Source organism: Canis lupus, chromosome 10 (genome assembly GCF_003254725.2).
Source record: "Canis lupus dingo isolate Sandy chromosome 10, ASM325472v2, whole genome shotgun sequence".
Taxonomy (NCBI): Eukaryota; Metazoa; Chordata; class Mammalia; order Carnivora; family Canidae; genus Canis; species Canis lupus.
Genome location: NC_064252.1, coordinates 41,933,896 through 41,957,690, shown reverse-complemented (window position 1 = coordinate 41,957,690; position 23,795 = coordinate 41,933,896). Strand labels below are relative to the sequence as shown.

General features: G+C 38.2%; 1 protein-coding gene across 50 annotated transcripts in view; it reads left to right on the top strand.

The window, feature by feature from the left end:
- Positions 1-23,288, top strand: part of MAP4K4 (mitogen-activated protein kinase kinase kinase kinase 4) — a 191,409-nt gene extending 168,121 nt beyond the window's left edge. For 28 of the 50 annotated variants that reach the window (XM_049115421.1, XM_035696231.2, XM_049115425.1 and 25 more), the window contains 9 exons: positions 2,019-2,136; positions 2,451-2,621; positions 6,489-6,632; positions 11,417-11,551; positions 13,934-14,034; positions 15,768-15,917; positions 16,480-16,639; positions 17,881-18,020; positions 19,756-23,288. In XM_049115421.1, the coding sequence (XP_048971378.1) occupies positions 2,019-2,136; positions 2,451-2,621; positions 6,489-6,632; positions 11,417-11,551; positions 13,934-14,034; positions 15,768-15,917; positions 16,480-16,639; positions 17,881-18,020; positions 19,756-19,839 (1,203 nt within the window). In that variant the 3' untranslated portion in view covers positions 19,840-23,288. Of the gene's footprint in view, positions 1-2,018; positions 2,137-2,450; positions 2,622-6,488; positions 6,633-11,416; positions 11,552-13,933; positions 14,035-15,767; positions 15,942-16,479; positions 16,640-17,880; positions 18,021-19,755 lie in introns of all 50 variants that reach the window. The other 22 variants (XM_049115402.1, XM_049115404.1, XM_049115401.1 and 19 more) reach the window with 1 other exon arrangement.
- Positions 23,289-23,795: the final 507 nt, after the last annotated feature.

Here is a 23,795-nt window from a genome sequence, read left to right as displayed (position 1 = left end):
TGACCAGCACTGCCTAGTAGTTAGTTTGCAGAGGAGACCTTTCCCACGCCCCTCACCCCTCCCTCCCCACCTGCTTTCTTCTGTCACCTACCCTTCTCCCCAACCCCAAGTAACATGTCTCAGATCTGCATACAAATCCCGTAACCCTAGATCAATGTCCCTCCAACTTGCCAGTTCACTGTTTACTTTTCTCTAGATAAGTGTAGTTGCATGGCTTCTTTATTCAGTTTATTTTATAAAAGTCTAAATAAAATGCTGTGTTCTCAGATCCATTATGTATTTGGCATGAAATTCTTGTAGTCCTTTGTGGAATCTGCTTTTTTGATTCTTTTTATCTGAAAAATAAAATACAGAAAAAATTGGTTAAGCTGACTTGGCCTTATCTGGACACGCTTGTTATCCTCTATAGGAATCTCCTTCAAATAGGCCTGGGTTGCTTTTTGTTTTTGATGGGGGAAGATTGTTGATTGGTTAATCCTTTGTTTTCACCCACTCTGTTAAAAAGGACTTATTTGCAATCACTCAGAGTTTAAGTAAAGGCCAAATGATTTTTAGGGAAATCTAGAAAATTAGGGTGTTAAGAGCAAAGATCTGAGCATGCTTTTAATTTAAAATTTTGAGTGGGAAATCCTGTGTGCTCGTTTGAAGGCTTGGCTGTGGTGCTCACTCAGTCTGGGTACTAGTTGGGTGATGCTTTGCTCTTTGGAACAAGATTATGCCCCCAGTGCAGTGAGAGAGTCCCCCTTGAGCACCCTATACTAAATTAAAACAAGCAGTTTGATTTCTTGGGAAGTTTGGTTGAAATGCACTTGTCTAACAGTTGAACGAGGTTGAAAGTGGCACGTAGCTTCAGCCAGTCTTGTTAATGTAAACATTTACTCCCAGCCTGTATCTACCTGCTCCTGTGTTGGTTCCCTTTTTAGAAAGAATCAGAATATAATTCTTTCCCCCTGAGGAGCCAGGGGCAAGTAAGGTGGGCTTGCATAAGACTGGCCATTGGATGGACTGGCCATTGGTCATAGGGCAGGGTGGGAAGCTTGCCAGCAGGCGGCTATATCCAGTGGGAGGAGAAAGCCTGGGAACCTGGGCAGGCTTGGGCTCTAGCACACGGTGACTTTTAGCTGCCCACGGAGGGCGAAAGATTTCAGGACTAAAGCACTTGATCGGAAGTGTTCTTTTTTTCTCCAGTGATATATGCCACCTACACTCAACATTTCTCCTTATATTTATATTTAAACTTGGCTCCATCTTGCTCTAATGTACAGTATTTACTATAACCCTTAACTCACTAAACTGGCAAGTTTATTTTTCTGTTTGTTTTGTTTTTAATTGTCATTACATTTCCACTTAACAATTTGTTTCACTTTCTTTGTGTTTTTTTTTTTTGTCTTAAGTTACACTATTAACCAAAACACTAGTGCTCCTAAAAGAGCTAAAGTATGTACCATATCTTGTCGTTTGCACCTTTCACTAATGAGCCCCTGTTCAATATGGGTTTACTGATGATGCACCTAAAACGGTGGTAGCCAAAGCTTCTGTAGCTTTCTGGCAAGAGGCTCACGTTAAATAATACAAAGTAAAGATTTGCCAATATTCCAACATAGGTTAATTGGCCTCTTTTAGACAGAGGAGTAAATTCAGAAATTGATGAATTAAGATCGACATTTCAAACCTCCTTTAGGAGTTTTTGTTTTAATTATTTACTTAAAAAGAAAAACAAAAAACCTAGGAGCGTGAAATATAGATTTTGTTGGTAGTTCGCAGCATTCCTGTCTTAGATGAACAGTATTTCTGAAAAGAGATGTAGCTCTTTTGGTGGTTCCAGGTTGTACGGCCTGTTGGTGGGGTGTGTTGTGCACATGCAGAGCCCCCCTCCCCCAGAGAGCTTTTGGGGGGAATGATGCAGGAGGGACAGGGCTTGCTAGTGGGAAACTGTGCAGTAGAGAAGTGGCTTGAAATGTTTTGTGTTCATCTTTTTAATGTCATTTGTATTAATAAAATTGAAATTTACATTGCAGACTCAGTCCGCTAGTAGCACACTCCAGAAACACAAATCTTCCTCCTCCTTTACACCTTTTATAGACCCCAGATTACTACAGATTTCTCCATCTAGTGGGACAACAGTGACTTCTGTGGGTAAGTAAACCAGCGACAAGAAAGCAGCTGACAAATAGGACTCGGTCACTTTGTGTTGCTCTTTCTGATGGCTTAGGCATGACGTGGTGGTGGTGTGCAGGCACAGACCTCGGATACAGAAACACCCATCTCGTTTGCATTGCTTTACTTGCAATGAGCTGCATAGTCAGTTTCCCTTTTCCATATACATTTCTTACAAATTTCTTTTCCTTGACATTATAGCATATGAATATTTACTTTAGATGTGGTAGGAGAGGGAGACAGATGCAGCATTTGTGTGTACAGAAGATAATTTCAATTGTACTCTGTTCTAGTGGGATTTTCCTGTGATGGAATGAGACCAGAAGCCATAAGGCAAGATCCTACCCGGAAGGGCTCAGTGGTCAATGTGAATCCCACCAACACTAGGCCACAGAGTGATACCCCGGAGATTCGTAAATATAAGAAGAGATTTAACTCCGAGATTCTGTGTGCTGCCTTATGGGGTAGGTATCTTACGGCCACTGTGATGTCATTTTTTTATTTTCCTGAGGGTAGACTGGTCTTTTAGAGAAGGTAGTATTTTGGACAGTTGGGGGATTTTGTAAAGAGTTGTTGAGACAGATAAGTTGGAAGACTTCTGTAATGCGTACCCTTGTTACCTTCTCCTGCAGAATCATGCAGGTATATGTGCGTGCTTGCACTCTTTTCAGCCACCAGGTATTGGAATGGAAACTCCTCTCCCATTTCTTCATGTAAAGAAAAAAAGTGAAAAGATGAGGACATTTGATTTGGTCCTTACTTACAGGGAAAATGAAGAAGCCTATTGGATTGTTTTTAAATGCTTCAGTTTGACATTTTTTCCCTGCTCTTCATGACTTGAGCCTAACATGGAAATGAAGCTTTTAAAAGCAGTTTGCCACTGGCCAGAGTGTACAGAAGGGCACTGTGGTGCCGTGCCGCCTTTCCCTGTTCCATCTCCGCAGTGTTGATGTAGCTTCTTCTCACAGCTTGAGATGCCATGAGACATTGTGCCTGGGGAGGCCGCCACATGCAAGACTTGCCCTCTCATTCTGAGGCTGGCCTCTCTGTTGCTCCTGCGCCATCACCTTCCCCACTACCGCAGACAGACCCTGCTCTTGGCCTTCCCTTGTCTTCCAGTCCCACACTTTGTTCTTGTTCTTCTCCTGTCTAAACCCCGAAATCAGCTGTTTTTAGCAGGGACCCTGTTTCTGGTCAGCTCCTTCCTTGACAATGCAAATGTGAATGGACAGAAGACATGTGATCCATTTTGGTTTGAGTGCACTGCACATCAGCCTCAGCGTGTGGTTTGTTGGAATGTCCATGATGGCCTCCAGGGTGACCAAATCGACCCTCCTGTCCACACCCACTCTACCCCTCACCCCCTAACCTTACCCAAGACTTGAGGGTCTCGTTGCTTGCCTCCTGAACTTCACGATGTTCGTCATTCCTGTTGTTAAAGAGGGGGTCTGTTACTTGTTAGAAGTTCTCCTTGTTCACCTTCTAGACTTATCTGTCTGTTGACTTCTCTCCTGCCCCTTTCCCAAGCTCCTATTCGGCCTTCTTTCAAGGATTTCAGGAGAGTCTTCTCCCCTTTGCTGACATACCTACTTTCTCTTTGACTCTTTGAGTCCTGGATTTCTGTCCTTGTCACTACCAAATATCTTAAGTCCCTTAGTGATCATAAGGCCTTTTTTGTATTAACCCCATAGGTAAAGGTAATAGTAGACACATTGAGGAGATTACTGGAATCTTGTAAGGCAGCTGTCACAGCATTGTCCCCCATGGTCCTGTTAAGTGTTGCTCTGTGAATGCCAGTTGTGATCCCATCACAGGGTTGAATTCCATCATTTTTCTTTCTGAAGGCCCTTTGTGGGGGGATTGTATGTCATCAAAATTTGTACATTATATTTAGTATAGGAAATATGTTAATAAGTTATTATTTTAAAATTGCTAAAGTAGTTTTTATCCAGAAAGTTTGCACTTGGTAGCAGTCTTACACTGATTTTATATTCCTCTATTGTCCTGCAAAGTGCTGGACACCCATTTTTGTGCCATTAACTGATTTTGTAACTAAAATCCTTCTTTTTTCCTAATTAACTCTTTAGTATCTCAGAGAAAAGAGAGTATCTTGAGCTTGTGTTTTTAAAATTGCAGTGGAACTTTCTATTTTATCAGTGTGTGGAAAGGAGGGATAAACAGATGACTTAAAATTGAAATGTTTCTGTAAATTGGTATATTCGAGTTGTTCCTTGGCTTGGGGCACATTGGTGGTGAGCTTCCTTAAACTGCCTCTGATAGCTAAGCTAAAATGTAAGATAAAAAAAAGCCTTTTAAGTTAAGTTTTAAAATGAGCCTTTTAAAGACTTAGACCCAGAAAAGTTAAAACATGTACTATGAAAGAGCTAAACTGACAAGAGGAGAAAATTCAGAGGGCACTATTAAGTGTGGTAACTCATTTAGGGTCTGCTGATCAGGTTAAGTGGGGTTTTTGTGCCTCCTTGGAACAGGCTAGCCTCAAGCATTCTTTTTTTTTAAGATTTTATTTATTCATGAGAGACACAGAAAGAGAGAGGCAGAGACACAGGCAGAGGGAGAAGCAGGCTCCATGCAGGGAGCCTGACATGGGACTCGATCCTGGGTCTCCAGGATCATGCCCTGGTCTGACGGTGCTGCTTAACTGCTGAGCCGCATGGGCTGCCCTCAAGCATTCTTTTTTAATCACGTTACATAACTATATAACTTTTGTTTTGCAAGTTGCTATATATTTATTATATTTTTGTATTAAGACAGTTTTTCCATTTGCAGCCAGGATTATTTTAACACATTTTGAACATCATTATTTCCACCTTTTTTTTTTTTTAAACAAAATGTCTACACCCAGCATGGTGCTCAAGCCTACAACCCTGAGATCAAGAGTCACATGCTCTACTGACTGATCGAGCCAGTACCCCTGTTCCCATTCTTAATAGTAAACTGTCTGCAGTTTACTACAGAGCTTTGCCTTGTAATATCATCATAGAATTTAAAGGAGACTTTAAATCACATGTTATAGAGCTCTTAGCCATTTTTTCCATCAACCAATACTGGATTCCTATGAATACAATTGCAGTACCTAGTACAGCTTACCTTTGAGCAATTAGCATGTAAAGTTTAATTATATTTAACAGTCAAAAGGTTTAAAAATCATGTTTATAAAAGGTTATTGTGGCATGCAGCTTAATTTTTTCATAGGCCCATAATTTCAAGGTGGTTATTTTCCAGTGACTGTTAATATTCCTTTGACTACTAATAGTACTTTACAAAATTACACAGTGCTTGGAAATACATAATGGAGAATTACAAGGTAGAGTGTAAGTGCCTATATATGCTTTTTTGTGTGTTTATGAAAAGACTTTTTCAGCTTTTGTCTTTTATTCCTTTATTCATTGCTGTAAAATCTTGACTGATAATTGGATGCTATTTATTTTTGGAAACCACAAATAATGGAAAGATTTCAAAGGCTCACACTTTGGGTAGTTATCACCGGATGCTTTTTTTTTTTTTTTTTTAAGATTTTATTTATTTATTCATGAGAGACACATGGAGAGAGGCAGAGACATAGACAGAGGGAGAAGCAGGCTCTCTGTGGGGGAGTCTCATGTGGGACTCGATCCCAGGACTCTGGGATCACATCCTGAGCCAAAGGCAGACACTCAACCACTGAGCCACCCAGGTTCCCCATTACCAGATTCTTAATATGGATTTTTTTCAGCTGCATTTTATACTGAAGATTGGGAAGATAGCTGAAATACTACCTGAAATGGAACTTTTAGAATGGACTGTATCTGGCAGCAGCTCTATCAGTTAATGTCTTGTTTTTCTGCTGCAAGTAACTGTGAAGCTAATTAGAATAATCTCACTTAGGGATATGGAGGGAAAACATGAATAAAAATGTCCTAATATAGTTCTGCATTGTTAGGGAGGTAGTCACTATAAAATGGCCAACCTCAATGCTTCAGCAATTTGTAACTCATCGTTGTGAACCTGGCACTCTGTTAGTGAAGTTCCTATTTAAGTTTGAATGGCAGTACCATAACCACATACGTAAATTCCAGGTTTCCAACTTCCCCAAGATCCCCAAAGTGGTTTTCTCTCATACCTTTTTTCAGATAGAAATATTTCATTGTCACTCCTCTATGGTGATTTGTTGTCATTTGGTCACTTTATAACTCTGACTATTCCAAGCATTTCTTTTTGTGGGTGAGTTACGAAAACCACTCCTTTCCAGATAGATAGTGTTATCTTTTCTATACAACCACTGTTTGCCACAGAAAGCATAAAATTCAGGTCTTTCTGTATCCTTAAAACAGGAGTGAATTTGCTAGTGGGTACAGAGAGTGGCCTGATGCTGCTGGACAGAAGTGGCCAAGGGAAGGTATATCCCCTGATCAACCGAAGACGATTTCAGCAAATGGATGTCCTTGAAGGCTTGAATGTCTTGGTGACAATATCTGGTAAGTGTTCATTTAGTAAAGCAAGATTACTTCCCAGTACTAAATTCTATTAGCTCATTTTTTTGAAGTAATGGCTAAATGAGGTACAGCCATAGCATGGTTTTACAATAAGGTGATAAAAAAATGTATTCAGATGTGACCCACAAGTATGCACTGAACCTGTGGCTCCTCTAAAGAGCAGTTTTGACAGGCACAGGGACATGGCATTCTCTAGTAGACACTGATCCACATGACGATTCTCCACCTCATTGCTGGTTGGGTTTAATGTGGCTTCTCCAGCACAGAGGTTTGTGTCCACTTCCACCCACAGGACTCTTTCATACAGAAGGAACTGTGCTCTTCCATGATGGTAAAAGTTTACCTTATTATATTTTTTCTTACATCAGTTAACACCTAATATGTTTCTTTCTGCAAGGAGTATTTTTCTCATATTAACTATGTAATGTGTGTTCGTTGTAGAAAATAAACTACTGCAGAAAAGTAAGAGAAATGAAATGTAAAATCAGAGACACTTTTCAAGTTTGACTTTTCAAGTTTTAACTCTAATCTTAAGCATACACACTAAAAGGGAGGAATCTGCATAAAAATGGTTATATTTCAAAAATACAGAAAATAATAGAAAATAATTACATAATAATGACACCCATGTACTGATTAGCTAGTTTTAACAGGTTAAGTATAAATACACTCTTGTATGTGCAGTTAGCACCCTGTCCAGCTGTCCATGGTAACCACTGTCTTGGAATGAGAGTGTATTCTATTCATTCTATTTGCCCAAATCATGTAGCTTGCTCTTTCTGTGCCATTAAACATTTCTCCATGACATTGATTTTATGTGACTATAGAGTTTCTTTGCATACATATTCTAAAATTTATTTACTTTTGTTGTAAGTCTTTCAGTTTATCCCTTTTTTCTCTCTCATACATTTTTCACATACATCTTGTAGCTTAATTAACCATTATGCATACATATCCATGTTGCGCAGATAATAATATCCTAATAATTTGTTTTATTGCTGGTGTCAAGAGTATGTAAAATTGAAACAGTTTAAATAGGCCTTAAAATAACCAGCAGCAATTTTGATTTAATCATCTGCTAGCCCAAGCTTATATTTTTTTATATGTAACATTTCTTGGAGTTATTTTAGTTTTCAGAAAGGTTTTTGGTTGTAAATAAAAGATCTTTGTTGAAATGCAGAAATTTTGCCATCTAGCTCATACTTTAAATGAGAAAACAGTCGTTTGCAACTTGAGTATTGATGGGGAGCGGGTTTTAAAATTGGAGCAAAAATAAATTTGCTGCTAAAAGTGATTTAAACTTCATTTTATGATCCAGTGAACAAGATGATTAATGGGAATCACTAATCAGTTGACACCAATAATAATTTTTCAGTCTACTTTTCTGTATTCTTTTCCTCTTTTTCTAGTTTTTAATGGCTTTTACAATCATGAAGTAATAATGTTAATTGTGGGAAGCTTCAAAAAGCTTTCTTACCCTAAGAAAAAAACTTAAGGTAGCATTTTGTTTTATTCTTCCTATCTCGGAGACAACTCTTGTTGACATTTTTTTATATTTCCTCATTAAAAAAAAAAGATTTTATTTAGTTATTTGAGAGAGAGAGAGAGACAGAGAGCATGAGACAGTAAACACAAGGCAGGGGTGGGGGGAGGCTATCACCAAGCAGGGAGCCCCATGTGGGGTTCCATCTCAAAACCCCAGTATCATGTGACCCCAAAGGCAGACGCTTAACCGACTGAGCCACCAGATGCCTCTCTTCCTTCTCGTTTCTATACATATTTATCACGATATGGCAATGGAACACTATACATAAAACTCTACATGGTTTTTGTTTCATTTAACATTTTGAATGTGGGAAATTATTCAATAAAGTCTTCAAAACTTAAAAAGATTGAAGTATGGTATAATACAGAAAGTGCATAGATTATAACTATACAAAAAAAGATTATAAATACACAGTTCAGTGAATTGTCACAGTTAGAATCCATCTACCTAGAATCCATTCACCTACCCTGGTGAAGAAATGCAGCAATCCCAAGTTGCCCAGAAGCTCCCCTGCAGTCCCTGTTCTGCTGTCTCCCAGTCACTGCCTGCCCTGGTCTCCAGAGGGAAACACTGTTCTTTAATACCTTAAATTGGTTTTACTTGCATTGAACTGAATTCATATAAATGGTAAAACAATAGGCATTGTTTTGTATCTGGCTGTGTCTTTTTTGAAAGCATCTTTAGATTTACAGAAAAGTTGATCGAAAAATTAGAGACAATTCCTGTATTACCCCCACTCCCCACCTCCAATTTTCATGATCATCTGCATTAGTGTAGTACATTTGTTATAATTGGTGAACCATTATTAACACATTATTAACTACAGTCAGTGTTTTACATTGAGGTTCACTCTCTGTGTTGTGCAGTTCTGTGGGTTCTGACGAATACATAATTATCCACCATTACAGACTAATTTCACTGCCCTAAAAATCCCCTGTGCTCCACCTATTCATCCATCTCTCCCCCAAAGTCCCTTGCAACAACTGATTTTTTTTATAACTCTATATATGACCTTCTCCAGAATGTTATAGTTGGAATCATATAGTATGTAGCCTTTTCAGACTGGCTTCTTGATGTTAGCGATATGTATTTAAACTTCTTCCATGTCTTTCTGGACTTGATAGTCTTTTTAATTTCTTTTTATTGCTGATTAATCTGTTGTGTGGATGTGCCATTTTGTTTATCCATTCACTTATTGAAAGACTTCTTGGTTGCTTCCAAATTTTTAGCAGTTAGGAATAAAGCTGCTACAAATATTGTGGACAGCTTTTTGTATAGACCTCAGGTTTCAGCTCATGTGCTTAGTTAAACACCTAGGACCATGACTGCTGGAATGTAAGGTAAGAAGACTACATTTAGCTGTAAGAAATAGCCAGCCTGTCTTCCAAAGTGGTTGTATCATTTTGAATTCCTACAGGCCACAAATGAAGAGTCCCTTCTGCTCCATATCCACATCAGCCTTTGATATTGTTGGTGTTTTGGATTCATGTAGTAGTATTTCATTATTTTAATTTTTAATTCCCTGATGACATGATGAGTATTGAGTATCTTTTCACCTGCTTATTTGTCACCTATATATGTCATCTTTAGTGAGCTATCTGTTAAGGTCTTTTGTCTATTTAATAATTGGGTTGTTTGTTTTTCCTACTCTTGAGTTTGAAGAGTTCTTTATATTTTGGATACAAGTACTTTAGTTTTGCAGATATTTTTTTCCCCAGTTTGTGGCTTGTCAGCCCATTCTCTTAACAGTGTCTTCTGCAGAACAGATGTTTCTAATTTTAATGAAGTCTAACTTCCCAATTTTTTCTTTCATGGATCATGACTTTTTAGATAAAGTCATTGCCAAACCCAAGGAGATTGTACTTAGATTTTCTCCTATGTTATCTTCTAGAATCTTTATGACATTGTATTTCATATGTGGGTCTAAGATCCATTTTGAGTTGATCTTTGTGAAGGGTTCAAAGTCTATAAATCATTTTTTTGGTATGGGTTATCCAGTTAGTTTAGCAATGATTGTTGAAAAGACCATCCTTTTTCCACTCAGTTGCCTTTGTTCCTTTGTCAAAGATTAGTTCATTATCTTTGTGTGGGTCTGCTTTTCCTTTTTGATAACCCACATTGTCTTGATTGTTATAACTTTATAGAATCAATTTATTAATATGTATGAAATAACTTGATAGGATTTTGATTGGGATTACATTGATTCTATAGATGGAATTGAGTAGAATTGCTGTCTTAGCAGTAGAGTTTTATAATTATATATTTTTTTGTTTTTAGTACTTTTTTTTTTTTTAAGATTTATTTGTTTTTTAGAGTGAGGGAGGGGAGGGACGGGGAAGAGGGAGAGAATCTCAAGCAGTTTCCTTGCTGAACATGGAGCCTGATACTCAGTCTCGTGACCCTGAGATCATGACCTGAGCCAAAATCAAGAGTTAGACTCTCAACCAACTGATCCACCCAGGCGCCCCTGTTTTTAGTGCTTCTACAGGAGGTGCTGTGTTTTTAATTTCAAATTTCCAATTGTTTGTTGCAAGTATATAAGAAAGCAGTTGATTTCTATATATGAACCTTGTAACTTGCAACCTTACTATAATCACTTATTAGTTACAGGTTTTGTTTTATAACCAGTTCTTTGGTATTTTCTACCTACACAATGCTGTATTTATTCCATCCCAGTTTGTATACCTTTTATTTCCTTTGTCCTATTACAGAGCATTTTAGGAGTGGTAAGTGGAAACACCCTTCCTTTGTGGTTTATGGATATTATCTGTTTATATAAGTGTAGGTTCTTTATTCTTTTAAAATCTTTTCTTCTGGGATGCCTGAATAGCTCATTCGGTTAAGCGTCTGACTCTTGATTTCAGCTCCTGTCACAGTCTCAGGATTATGAGATTGAGTCCCATGTTAGGCTCTGTGCTCAGTGTGGAGCCTATTTAAGGTTCTCTCTCTTCTGCCCCTCTGCTCTCACTCTTTTTCTCTTTCTCTCTCAAATAAATTAATAAACAAAGTCTTTCCTTCTAACTCAGGCCTTTACCTGATATTGATTCTGTAGGAGTTTCAGAGTCCATCTGAATAGCTTAAATTGAGATGCTAGTAAAACTCATAGAGTTGGTGCCCTTGGAACGATATTTATTGTTCGTTGGCATTTCTTTAGCTACTGTTGTTACTAATGATATCTACTTTGAATATGTGTATAAAATATTTATATTTGTTTTACTAGGCAAAAAGGATAAGTTACGTGTCTACTATTTGTCCTGGTTAAGAAATAAAATACTTCACAATGATCCAGAAGTTGAGAAGAAGCAGGGATGGACGACTGTGGGAGATTTGGAAGGATGTGTACACTATAAAGTTGGTAAGCTCCGGGAGGGTCATAAGGGTTTTGTTTTGCACGGTTTAGTTTCTGATCCCTCTGGCTTATTTTTGCGATTATGTTTGTAAGGCATCTTCTAATCCTGAAGTGTCATCTAGACTCACAGGGCACGTTTTAGCATAACATTGTTCATTCCTGCTGCTTACTCTGTCCTCCATCCGTCTCATCCTTGCGGTTCATCTTGTAAGCGAGGCTTTTCACCTTCCTCTTTTACGGTCCACATTCTTCTCTGTAAGCTGTGGCCACAAGAAGCTTTCTAAGGAAACTTTGCCAAAGGAAAGCCAGCCAATTTGGATTCTTGCTTAGCGCTTCAGGCCTGTTCTCCATTTAGAGGACTTTGGGTCCTTGGCATCTACTGATAGAACATTTGAGACTTTGACCAAAGAACTTGTCGTTTTGAATGAAGTGCACTATGCAGAGCTACTGTGCTACTAAATGAATCTAGCTGGTCAGCCATTGTTTCATAGCAACTGTCTTCTTTTTTTCTTGTTGGCTTACAGTCTGTGGTTCATATGAAATAAGAACTCACAAGAAAAAAATGTAAAACAAATTTTTTATGTATGAGAAAAATCAAAATACTGGTACTAATGTTGAAAATACAGGGGAAATAATGGAGTTTAGCCAAATTAAACTTTTATGGGAGAGATGATATACTGTAATAGAATTTGAAATGGGAATTTGAGAAAAGCAACAAATGGTCTCTAGAAATCTAAGACTGACTAACCCTAAGTGTCCTATTATATATTGATTTCTGCTAATTTTTTTTCTAAGTTTATGAAAGTATATACTGTAGTCCTCTGCTTCCAAGGATATTATAGTCCTTTACTCTTATATATATGATCTATCTACAACTCTCAGCTCATTGATTAATAATGACTACAGGCACAGTCATTCCAATTATCTTGGAATGATTCTGTGTTGCTAGAAAGTAGTACTATCTCCTTGATTAAATTTTTGGATTAGAATTTTCTATGTTGTGTTTATGTGAAAGAATTGTTGAGGTGTAACTACAATCCTCTAAATCTAAACTTAATGAAACAGACCAAAACAGGTAAAATGTACATGAATAGATTATCCTACAGGGGGAGCTAGAGGCAGATGTTAGATTGTGCTGCTGGGCTTTTTTCATCAGAACAAAACCGCAATCCTCAGACCTGTCATTCTTGCAGAATGAATCACAAACATTTTCTGAGATAACAGTGTACAGTACCATTCATTCATTATCTTTATACTTCCAGGAAATTATATTCCATTTATCAAGACCTGTGCTGTATAGTATAGTTTTCATCAAGAATAGGGGCAACTTAAATTTGTATTTAATTAACACAAAATAAACTTTAAAATGTAGTTCCTCAGTGGCAGTAGTATATTCCAGGTACCGATAGCCACATACAACTAGTGGCTATCTTATTAACAGTACATATATAAAACCTTTTCATCATTGCAGAAAATCCTTCTAAACAGCATTAATTTGGACAACCTCTTATAATCCTTTGTGTCTTAATATTAGTGTCAGTGATTTATTTGAATAGTGACAGTATATGGAATTTAACAAAGAGGCTTATCAAGTTAAGCCATCTCTCATGTGCAAAGGAAGAATCCAGTAGTAGTAGCATGACATCAGATAGCTTATAAAGAAACTGGTAGGGTGGCATGTGCAGTCACAGCCCCTCAGAGAATCTGGGTGGGTTTGTTTGTTTATAATGGTGTAACCATGTTTGTTTATTTATCTAAATTTTGTTAACATATAGTGCAGTATTGGTTTCTAGAGTAGAATTCAGTGATTCATCACTTACATACAACACCCAGAGAGCATCTGTTTCTAAGCAGAGGTGCCTGGCTGTAGGGGAACCAAAATAGCTTTGTAAAAAAGGCATTTTCAACTATACTTCCTTTACTACTGCTCTTTTCATACAGAACTTTAGGTAGAATTCAAGTAGTCACTACCTCTGTAGATCAGGAAGTGGTTTGAAGTGATACTTAACTGATTAACCATATCATTATCCTTTTGAAGTCATACTAAGCCCCTAAGACTTCAGAGTTGTATGGCTGGCATTGTCCTTGATTATTAAATACTTGCAATCTAAGAGGATTAGGAACATTAGTGAAAGTACTCACTGATAGTAATTAGAGTATTAGAGTTGAATTCCATACATCATCAAGAAAGATGGGAACAGCCTGAATCATACATAAAAGTATTAGGAAAGGAAACTCTGAGATTTGATCACTCAGTAATTTTCTCCTATTGGTCTGAATGACTCAATAGAAGGCCTATTTAAAAGTTTGCAAAAGACAGCTAACTGAATTTAGATTTCCATGTTATTCTGACCTGTGCTTCTCTTGTTTTATGTTTGTTGTTTTCAGTAAAATATGAAAGAATCAAATTTCTGGTAATTGCTTTGAAGAGTTCTGTGGAGGTCTATGCGTGGGCACCCAAGCCATATCACAAATTTATGGCCTTTAAGGTAACAGCATCAAGTGTACTTGCAAGTAGCCTCAGCCATGCATGTGTGACCAAGAGCCAGGCAATAAATTTCGAAACTCTAAACAGTTAAGACTGATGATTTTAAAAAATTGTGAAATAACACAGTATACAACTTTATCATAAGAAAGGCCATTTCCAAAATAGTAGGCCTTACTGTCTGCTTTCTGAGCCCTCAGAGTATGAGAAGGAGAAAGCTAAAGGTTTGGCAGACACTTCAATTGATATGTCAATATGGTAACAGAAGAAAGGACAAAATAACACCGCCTCTATTTAAAAAGGAGACCTTGACCTTCTACCTGAAGTCTTGCATGTATATAAAGATTTAGATATGTTCTAATAGCAAAAAAGTATCCAACAATAGGCAGTTGAAGGTGTATCTATTCAATAGAGTACTAAAAATTAAACTATAGAAATTCTTAATGACACAAGGAATATATATTATGCTTTAAATAGAAGTTAAAAACATGAGTAATACATCATTTTTGTTTAAGGGAAAAACTAGAAAAATCTTAGCAGTGTTCTATGTGGATATTTTTAGTATTTTTTATAATTCTAGAGTTTACATTAGATACAAACTTAGGAAATTGTTAATTAAAATGATATTACTATGACATTAGATATTATAAATAATTTAATAACATCATTTCTAATATTAGACACCAAATCTTAAGGATATCCCTGGGACTCTCTTAGTGCATATCAAGCAATTAAGAATTTTTCATCCAAAATGGTTCTGTTTTTATTTTTTAAAGATTTTATTTATTTATTCATGACACAGAAAGAAAGAGGCAGAGACACAGGCAGAGGGAGAAGCAGGCTCCATACAGGGAGCCCAATGTGGGACTGGATCCCAGGTCTTCAGGATCACGCCCTGGGCCAAGGGCAGGCACTAAACTGCTGAGCCACCCAAGGATCCCCTGATTCTATTTTTTAATAGTTTTAAAATACATTTTATTATTAAGAGTAAGCTTCAAGTGTTTGGAAAATTGACATATTTAGACCGCTTGTTGTTTGATTCCCCAGTAAAGTTGGATAATGGGGTTACCATATTTGTTTAAAAAATAAATCCACTTATTATTGACTAAAAGTAATTGGTTATAAAATTACAGTTATATTCTGAGATCTGGTCTTAATATTCTTCATGTGCCAGGTGTATTCTAGTTGCTTTTATAAATATATTGTTTATATATGTCTTGTGAGCTATAGGTATTGATACTTTTGAAGAAATGGGGTCATCCAGGCTATCCCAGTACAGCTTTTCATCACCATATCACCCTAGTCAGGAAATGAAAGTAGAAGTCTATATGGTGACTATGATAACCTTGCTAAACATTCTCAATATATGACTCCTACAACACCTCCTTTTTCTCCATTGTATGCATTTGAATAGTAGAATAATATGCTACAGAAAGTCCTGATTATTTCACTTTAGATGTATTTGTCACCAAGACAAACAGCAGAGTGGAATTCTTGGGTCAGGTAGGCAGAATTTGCAGCATGGCTTCTGGAAGAGTTGTCTTCCATCTGCTGATTGACAGACAAAAGCATAGTAAATTAAAGTCTTATTTTCTAGAGGATTTTTGCTTCTGGTTGTTGCCAGATTGGCTCGGTAACTGTGAAATGAATAAGTACCTTGGGTTTGGTTTCTCTAATTTGATCTATCAGAAATAAGTTCTACTCTGTCTTACTGTTTCTCTCTTTGTTACTTTGTAGTCATTTGGGGAATTAGTACATAAGCCATTGCTGGTGGATCTCACTGTGGAGGAAGGCCAGAGGTTGAAAGTGATCTATGGATCCTGTGCTGGATTCCATGCTGTTGATGTGGATTCTGGATCAGTCTATGACATTTATCTACCAACACACGTAAGAAAGAACCCACACTCTATGGTTGGTTGACTGGCTTCATTTTGTTTTGACTTTTTTCTTTACTCTGCTTAGTGAACTAACACAAGCAGGGATTCCTTACTTCCCCTTGGTATGGGGGTGAGTATTTAAACAATGTACCATTTTCAGTAGCTGCATGCTCTGAGACAAATGGAAATCCATTCTCTTGGCTCTGTGAAGCCCTCCTGAAAACCTCTTAGCCTTGGCTTTGACTAACATGGGATGGACGTGGGGGCAGTTGCTGGCAGTACAGAACATCCCTGGGTTGGAGGTGGTTTGGGAAACAAAATTTCTTAATGGAATCCACAATCCAAACTTGTTCCAGGGGCCTCAGAAAATGTGAACTAGTAGAGTATGTGACTTGGAAAAGGTAGTTTTTGAGATATATTTTGCATGGGTTTTCCAAAATTTTATTCAATTGCTGTATTTATTCACCAAGAATATTAACCAATGCATTCACCAAGACAGCCTTTTTGAGCACTTTTGCAGGGATAGAAATAACCACAAACATACTTCCCTATGCTTTGTTCCTCTTCTCTAGATCCAGTGTAGCATCAAACCCCATGCAATCATCATCCTCCCCAACACAGATGGCATGGAGCTTCTGGTGTGCTATGAAGATGAAGGGGTTTATGTGAATACTTATGGAAGAATCACCAAGGATGTGGTTCTGCAGTGGGGAGAGATGCCAACATCTGTAGGTAGGTATCACTCAGGAAGAGATAGCATTTGTAAAAGTGGAGTCTTCTCTAAAACTGCATTATTTATCACACCAGTTTTATGTGTTGTTTAGACCTTCTGGTCATTTAGCAGAATGGTTGTGGGGAAAAAAAAATAGAATGGTTGGCAATAGATAGTGGAAAGTGAGACGACTGTAGACCACAGGACTGGTCAATCATCTATTTTAAAACAAAATCCAAGTAATTATTGAACACTTCTAAAACTGTCATTGGAGCACCTGAGTGGCTCATTGGGTTAAGCATTTGCCTTCAGCTCAGGTCATGGTCCCAGGGTCCTGGAATCAAGCTCTGCATCAGGCTCCCTGCTTAGCAGGGAGTTTGCTTCTCCCTCTCTCTCTGCTCTTCTCCCCCACCCCCACCCCCGCCCCACCCCGGCCCTCACTGCTGTTCACCTCTCACTATCTCTCTCACTCTCTCAAATAAGTAAAATCTTAAAAAAAAAAAATAAGACTCTACCATTTACAATCCTTCATTTAATCCTTAAGATATCCAGGGAAATAGGACAGATGTTGACTGATTTGTGGAAAGTAAGGTGAAACAGAAAAAATGGGTAAGGGACTTGTTCCTTAGAGTGGCAGAGCCACAACTATGAACACAGCCTCTCGATCTTCTGATGTGTGTTCAAGAATAAAGGGGCAGAAAGGCTGCTATCTGAAATTTTTAGTTTATATCCCTGACCTGTTCTGGTTTTATTGCAATTAGTCACTATCTCTTTTTATCACATTTTCCTGCCTTCTTTGTGACTTTTCATAAAAATATGAGCACTAAACTCTGTATCCAGTGGGTCATTCCTCACAATAAGCAATTCAACCATTTCAAAAATTCAAATGTCCACTTCCCAAGATTAACTTTAAAAGGTTACAGAGGCAAAATTCCTTAAAAACAACAATCCTTGGGCAGCACATGTGGCTCAGCGGTTTAGCACAGCCTTCAGCCCAGGGCGTGATCCTGGAGACCCGATCAAGTCCCACATCAGGCTCCCTGCATGGAGCCTGCTTCTCCCTCTGCCTGTATCTCTGCCTCTCTCTCCCCCTCTCTCTCTGTGTCTCTCAGGAACAAATAAATAAAATCTTTAAAAACAACAACAACAATCCTTAAATACTAGACATTCAGGTGTGTGTGTAGTATATGAGCAGCATCTTTTCATGGATGTTTCCTTATCTTTATCAATTACATGTTTCCCCCCCCCCCTCCTCAAAAAGCATATATTCGATCCAACCAGACGATGGGCTGGGGAGAAAAGGCCATAGAGATCCGATCTGTGGAAACTGGTCATTTGGATGGTGTGTTTATGCACAAAAGGGCTCAAAGACTAAAATTCCTATGTGAACGCAATGACAAGGTAATGGTTTTCTTACAACTTCTTTTTAGCTGCTACTAGTTTTAGTAATGGTTTATTTTCCATGGAGTTTGGCGAAGCCTTTTCTTGGTGTTTAGATTCTGAAATAAATTCATCAAGCAACATTTTAGAATTGACTTTTTAGACCTGTATATGGGGGGTGGGATATATTTAATTTTGTGTTTGCTTACAAGGGGGGAAGAGATAACTTGTCTCTGCCAAAGTAATTATATGTTGGTCTGTTTGTGGTGGTGGTTTTTTTACCTGTTAGGTGATGTGTGTGAGCTGTGTTTGAGGTTAGGGACAGGGAAGGTTAGAGCTGCCAATTTAAATGAATAGGAGTCTTTTATGATTGAAAAGAACCACCTTGCAAATTTGGATAGGGTAAAAGTTTCCTCTCTCTTGATATTTGTCAGAAAGATAACACTTGTCTGCTTCTAAGTAGTGAAATAATTACATAGTTCACATGTCAGAAATACCTAACTGCATCCCTCATTTTATGCAGAAGCGTAAGGACCTCCTGCAGCTGAGATCCTAAGGCCTCAAAGCCCCATTTAAAACTCTTGTTTTTCAAAACTGGCCACATCTTTATCTCTTCCTGGGCTTACTTTCTCCCTGGAAGCGCCTCCCTAAGCCAGCCTTGGAGTGGAGCACCTTGGATGGCCTAGGGTGTTGACCCATCCCACTTGCTTTGAGAAGGACCTCCTGGTGGGCCTGACCTTTACCAAGCCCAGTTTTCTTTCTCATTCCCTCCACCTGGATGGAAAGCCTCTGACCACTTGAGGCAGCCTTTTGCAACCTTAGGAATTTGTTACAAACATTTCTACTTCTTGCTTCACATTAAAATATATTAAAAATACTAGCCACTGGCCCACTGATTGACTTCTCAGATTAAATTTAAAAATTCAACTTGTCACAGGAGCTGTAGGTTTGCCCTCGGCAGCCAGTTCTCCTGCCTAACTACATGTACATTAAATAAGCTGCATCACCACCAGCCCACTTTCCTACAATACTCTATAGCTCATTTACTAATGGGATTGACATTTTTTTCCTAGTAGTATCTCCCAAATTGTTTTCCTAGTAGTATATCCCAAATTGTTTACCTTGAACCTCTGACCCAGTTTAGGATTTTGCCAGCTTTTTGGCTTATATTTTCCTGAGTATATTTAATGTAGCCGTAACTATACTATTCTTTGAATGTGGGACGTTTAGATATTTTTATTTATAATGTACATCACTTAAAGTTTATTAATAAAAGGTCCAAAAGTAAATTGTCAGAGTCGTTTGACCATAGAGTCCTATGAAATAACTAATATGTTTTAGCTTAATTTTTTAAGAGAAAAATCCAGTTGCCCAGGAGTCCCCTCCATTGCTTATTGTATTTTCCAAACACATTTATCTTTTATAGGATATTAGCAATAGAGGTAAAAAGAAATAGCTCAGTTTCAGAAATGCCATTATTTTTCTTTTTGAAAAAACTCCGTATGGCAGTGTTAGCCTTCTTAGTTCTAATAAAAATTGGCTACAGAGATGATGACTGCTTGTATATGATAAATTGATATCATCTCAAGTCTTCTTTTGGAAAGGGACTTTGGGCTTTTAAGCTTCCTACATTTGGAAGTGTTGAGGTATCAGTGGCTCTAGGTTATCAGCCTGGGAACCATGGGAAGCATTTCCCCTAAAGACTGGGTTGTATTTTCATAATAAATCTCTCTCTCTTTTTCTCTTGTTTTCACAGGTCTTCTTTGCCTCTGTTCGGTCTGGTGGCAGCAGCCAGGTTTATTTCATGACGTTAGGCAGGACTTCTCTTCTGAGCTGGTAAAAGTGGTGGAATGAGGCTTGCTGGCCCCCCAGAGTCTTCAAGATCCTGAGAACTTGGAATTCCTTGCAACTGGAGCTCAGAGCTGCACCGATGTAGTCCAGGACAGCTGTGTGTGCAGACACCGTGTGTGGGGTGTTTTGTTTTGTTTTGTTTCCTTTCTGCACCTCTTACAGTTTATCCCCCTTCTTTTCTTTTCCCTACTCAAAAATAAATCAAGGCTGCAATGCAGCTGGTGCTGTTCATATTCTACCATCAGGTGCTATAAGTGTTTGGGATTGAGCATTAGACCAGAAAGCAAATGCCTTTCCTTCAGCTCCAGAATTCCTTGTCTCTGAGTGACTCTGTCTTATGGGTATTGAAGGTGGAGACCATGAACATGCCATTGGTTTTGTTGGAAATGGGCACACGGAGGTGTAAAATGGTGCTCTAATGAGCAGCTTACTGAAGCAGAGAGCAGATTTAATATAGTAACATTAACAGTGTATTTAATTGACATTTCTTTTTTGTAATGTGACAATATGTGGTCAAAGAAGAAGGTGCAGGTTTAAGAAGTTAATATTTATAAAATGTGAAAGACACAGTTACTAGGATAACTTTTTTGTGGGTGGGGCCTTGGGAGGCAGGGTGGGGTGGGTTAAGGGGAGGGTCCCATTTTGTTTATTTGGATTTTTTTTTTTTTTTTTTTTTTTTTGGCTTGGCCAAAAACTCAGTCATTTTTCTGTGTACCAGGTTTTGCCTAAATCATGTGCAAATGGTTCTTTTAAAAAAAAAAAAAAAAAAAGAAAAAGAAAATGTGTGCATTTGTATAACGGCCAGAACTTTGTTGTGTGACAGTATTAGCACTGCCTCAGTTAAAGGTTTAATTTTTGTTTAAACCTAGAAGTGCGACAACAGTTTTACCCACAGTCTGCACTTGCAGAGGAAAAGAAATTTTTTCAACCACATGTTTATTTTTTTGCCTACCTCATTGTTTGTAATGCATTAAGAGGTGGTTTAGTTTATATGTTTTTGGAGGAAAAATTAATGTTTAATTTAATCTTAATACCAAAACTATCAGATTGAAGTTTGACTGTTATTTTGTCACAGGTCTCAGTAGGCACAAGAGAAATTACCCCTGAAGATAGGAAATAGCCATATGGCTTCATCATGCTGACAGATGCAATCTGTTTTCTAAGTTCAGAGAGCAGAATGCTTCGTTTTCACCAGATTTACCATTAGTGGTTGATGGGCAACTATGGCCTACAACATAAGAGGCCTCATTGTTCTCAATTTGGGGTTTGGTAGCAGACGGGTGGTCATATTAGAATAGTCACACAAACTGTTCAGTGTTGCAGGAACTTTTTCTTGGGGTGGGGGAGGGGTGATGTTTCCCTTTTCTAAAAATGCAATGCACTAAAACTATTTTAAGAATGTAGTTAATACTGCTTATTCATAAGATGGCATCTTCCTGTGTTTTAGGTGTAATATCAAAGCCCTGGCTTTTCTCCTCTCACTTGCTCTCTTGTTCTCTCTCTGTTTTTTAAACCAATTTTACTTTATGAATATGTTCATGACATTTGTAATAAATGTCTTGGGTAATAATTTGTTTTATGGCTTCATGGTCACTCAATTCCTCTGATAAAGGAGCAGTGCTCGGTGTCCTGGCTCTGCCAGCTTACTTTCCTCCTGTTGAGTTTTGAAGGAGAATAATGTGTGATGGTGGCTTTAAACTTTGCCAAACGTGTTTCCTAGGCTTAATCCTCCTTTGTGGTTAAGTTTCTTTTACAACATGAAAAAGGAAGATTTTTCTCCCCAAAAGGTAATAGGCATTTCACCTACCTGTCAAGGCTTTGCCCAGTGTTCTCATCCTATTTGGCATCCACTTTGACCCCTTTCATTCTCTTCCTCCTGATTCAGCACCTTTGCTAAAGGCTGTCCTGGAATTACAAAAACCTAGCAAAAAGTAGATAAACTCACAGAAGCAGAAACGACACAGGTGTACCTAACACAAAGACAAGATAAGCTGAGAAAACCTTGCCCTTTTGAAAAGGACAAGGCATTGGAAAAGGATTTTCCATCTCTATGACTTTGGAGTGATGCTAATGTCCAAAGCAGAAAGGACTAGTTCTTTCCTACTAACTTATAGTTAACATAGAGAAGATTGAAGAGTTACTTCCACCTTTGGAAGGTACTTTTGAGATGAGCCAGACACCATCACCACAGGACTTCAGTCAAAATCAGATCACTGCTGGTGATTTCCTGCATTTATCGGCTTTTGGAGTAAGATGAAATGTGCCACGTGAACATGTGCACATACGTGAACACGTATGCCTACCGAGAGGAGAATGTACTGGATGGCTGGGTTGATTATAGCCTCTCCCATGACTTCACAGAGAGGTAAAGTTGAACAGGTGTCTGAAAAAAAGCTTAAGCTTCTGATACCAATAAGGAAGAAAGAGAAAAGACTCAGGCATCATGGTTTTATGTATGCACAGACTTGGAGCTCAGTGTCTGTATGCCAAGGTGCACAGATAATTCAAAGGGTTTTTCATTGGGATTACTGAGTAGTTAGAACTTGACAAAAACTGGATTTCCTCTCAGAGGTGATGGGGTCTGAGCTCAAGCCAGAATTGTGCCTGTCCTGCTCATGAAGCACCAGGAAGTCACTCTTGGTGTTTGTGTTGAATGTGATCAAATCCATCCCTGGGCTTAAGTCACTGAGGTCAGACAGCCATTTGTCCTTGTGGGGTGGCCTTCTTGGCCTCAGCACCTCATAAACCAGATTCTGTTGCTGGAGCTTCACACAGGTCCCCAGTTAGGTTTCTCCAGAAAAGATTACAAGCAGGTGAAATTTCATTCTTCTAGAAAAGGGATTTTTTTTTTTTTCCTTTAACAGGGTAGTGACTTCACAAAAGTGCTAAAATGGCAAAATTACAGAAGAAAACAGTATTATACCATTAAATATGGAACATTGGACTATCTAGCACTGCTCTTCAAAACAAAATACAGATATGTCTGTAGATGTAGTCAAAGCTTTAATAAGTAATTCCTTTCTGTATTTAAATCAGAGTAACTCTGTACTGAGTGCAGTGTTTTTTTTCGTCATGCACATGTTATGTTGAAGAAAATGTTTACAAAAATGGTTTTGTGACACTAATGTGCATCGTATATTTATGGTTATTTTTAAAGTGATTTTTTATGGGTAATTTAGGTTTTCAACATAGTGGTAGTCCATTTACAGTGATTCATAATCCCTAATTTTGCCAACTATAAATTTGCTAAACAGTAATACAAATGACAGAGTGCATTACATTTACTAATCCTAGAGCTACAAAGCAGACTGGTGGTAAATACATGGCCTCCCCCCGCCAACCCCCAGTGCTAACTTCAACTTGTCTTCTGTGTATTATGAAAATTACTGTTGTCCCCTCCCCCCTTTCTCCTTAAATAAAATAAAAATGACACCTCTATTATGTGGCATGAGTTTCAAATATATTCTGATCCTTCAGAATGTTTCCTTCCCTTAAGATTCCTTATTGCACACCTCCATCCCCAGCGCCACCCTTGGCTAGAGAGGGTGGCTCCATATCCTGCCATCTCCTGTAAGGGGGATGTTTGTTCAAGGTGAGCCCTTGATCACCATGTTCTTGAAGCCAAGAGTATAGATCCTTAAGGAAGATAAAAGGTTTTATTTTTTCAAGTCTAAATTGAATCAAAAAATAAAATAGCATGTCTCTATCTAATAGGACAATTGAAGTAGCCCTTTCTAACACTGGCACCATAAATAATTATTTAGGCCTAGTAATTGGAAGGCCTTTGTGCCCAAACCCTCAGCGTGTGCCCCATTGATTTCCTCCAGATACCTGGCAGGTATGATCCCCATTGGACGACGTGGGGCCGCATCACCATGATTAGTGCCTTGGTCAAGCCTCCAGGATTGCAGAGGGGTGGCCACACAACATTACCATAAATGTTAA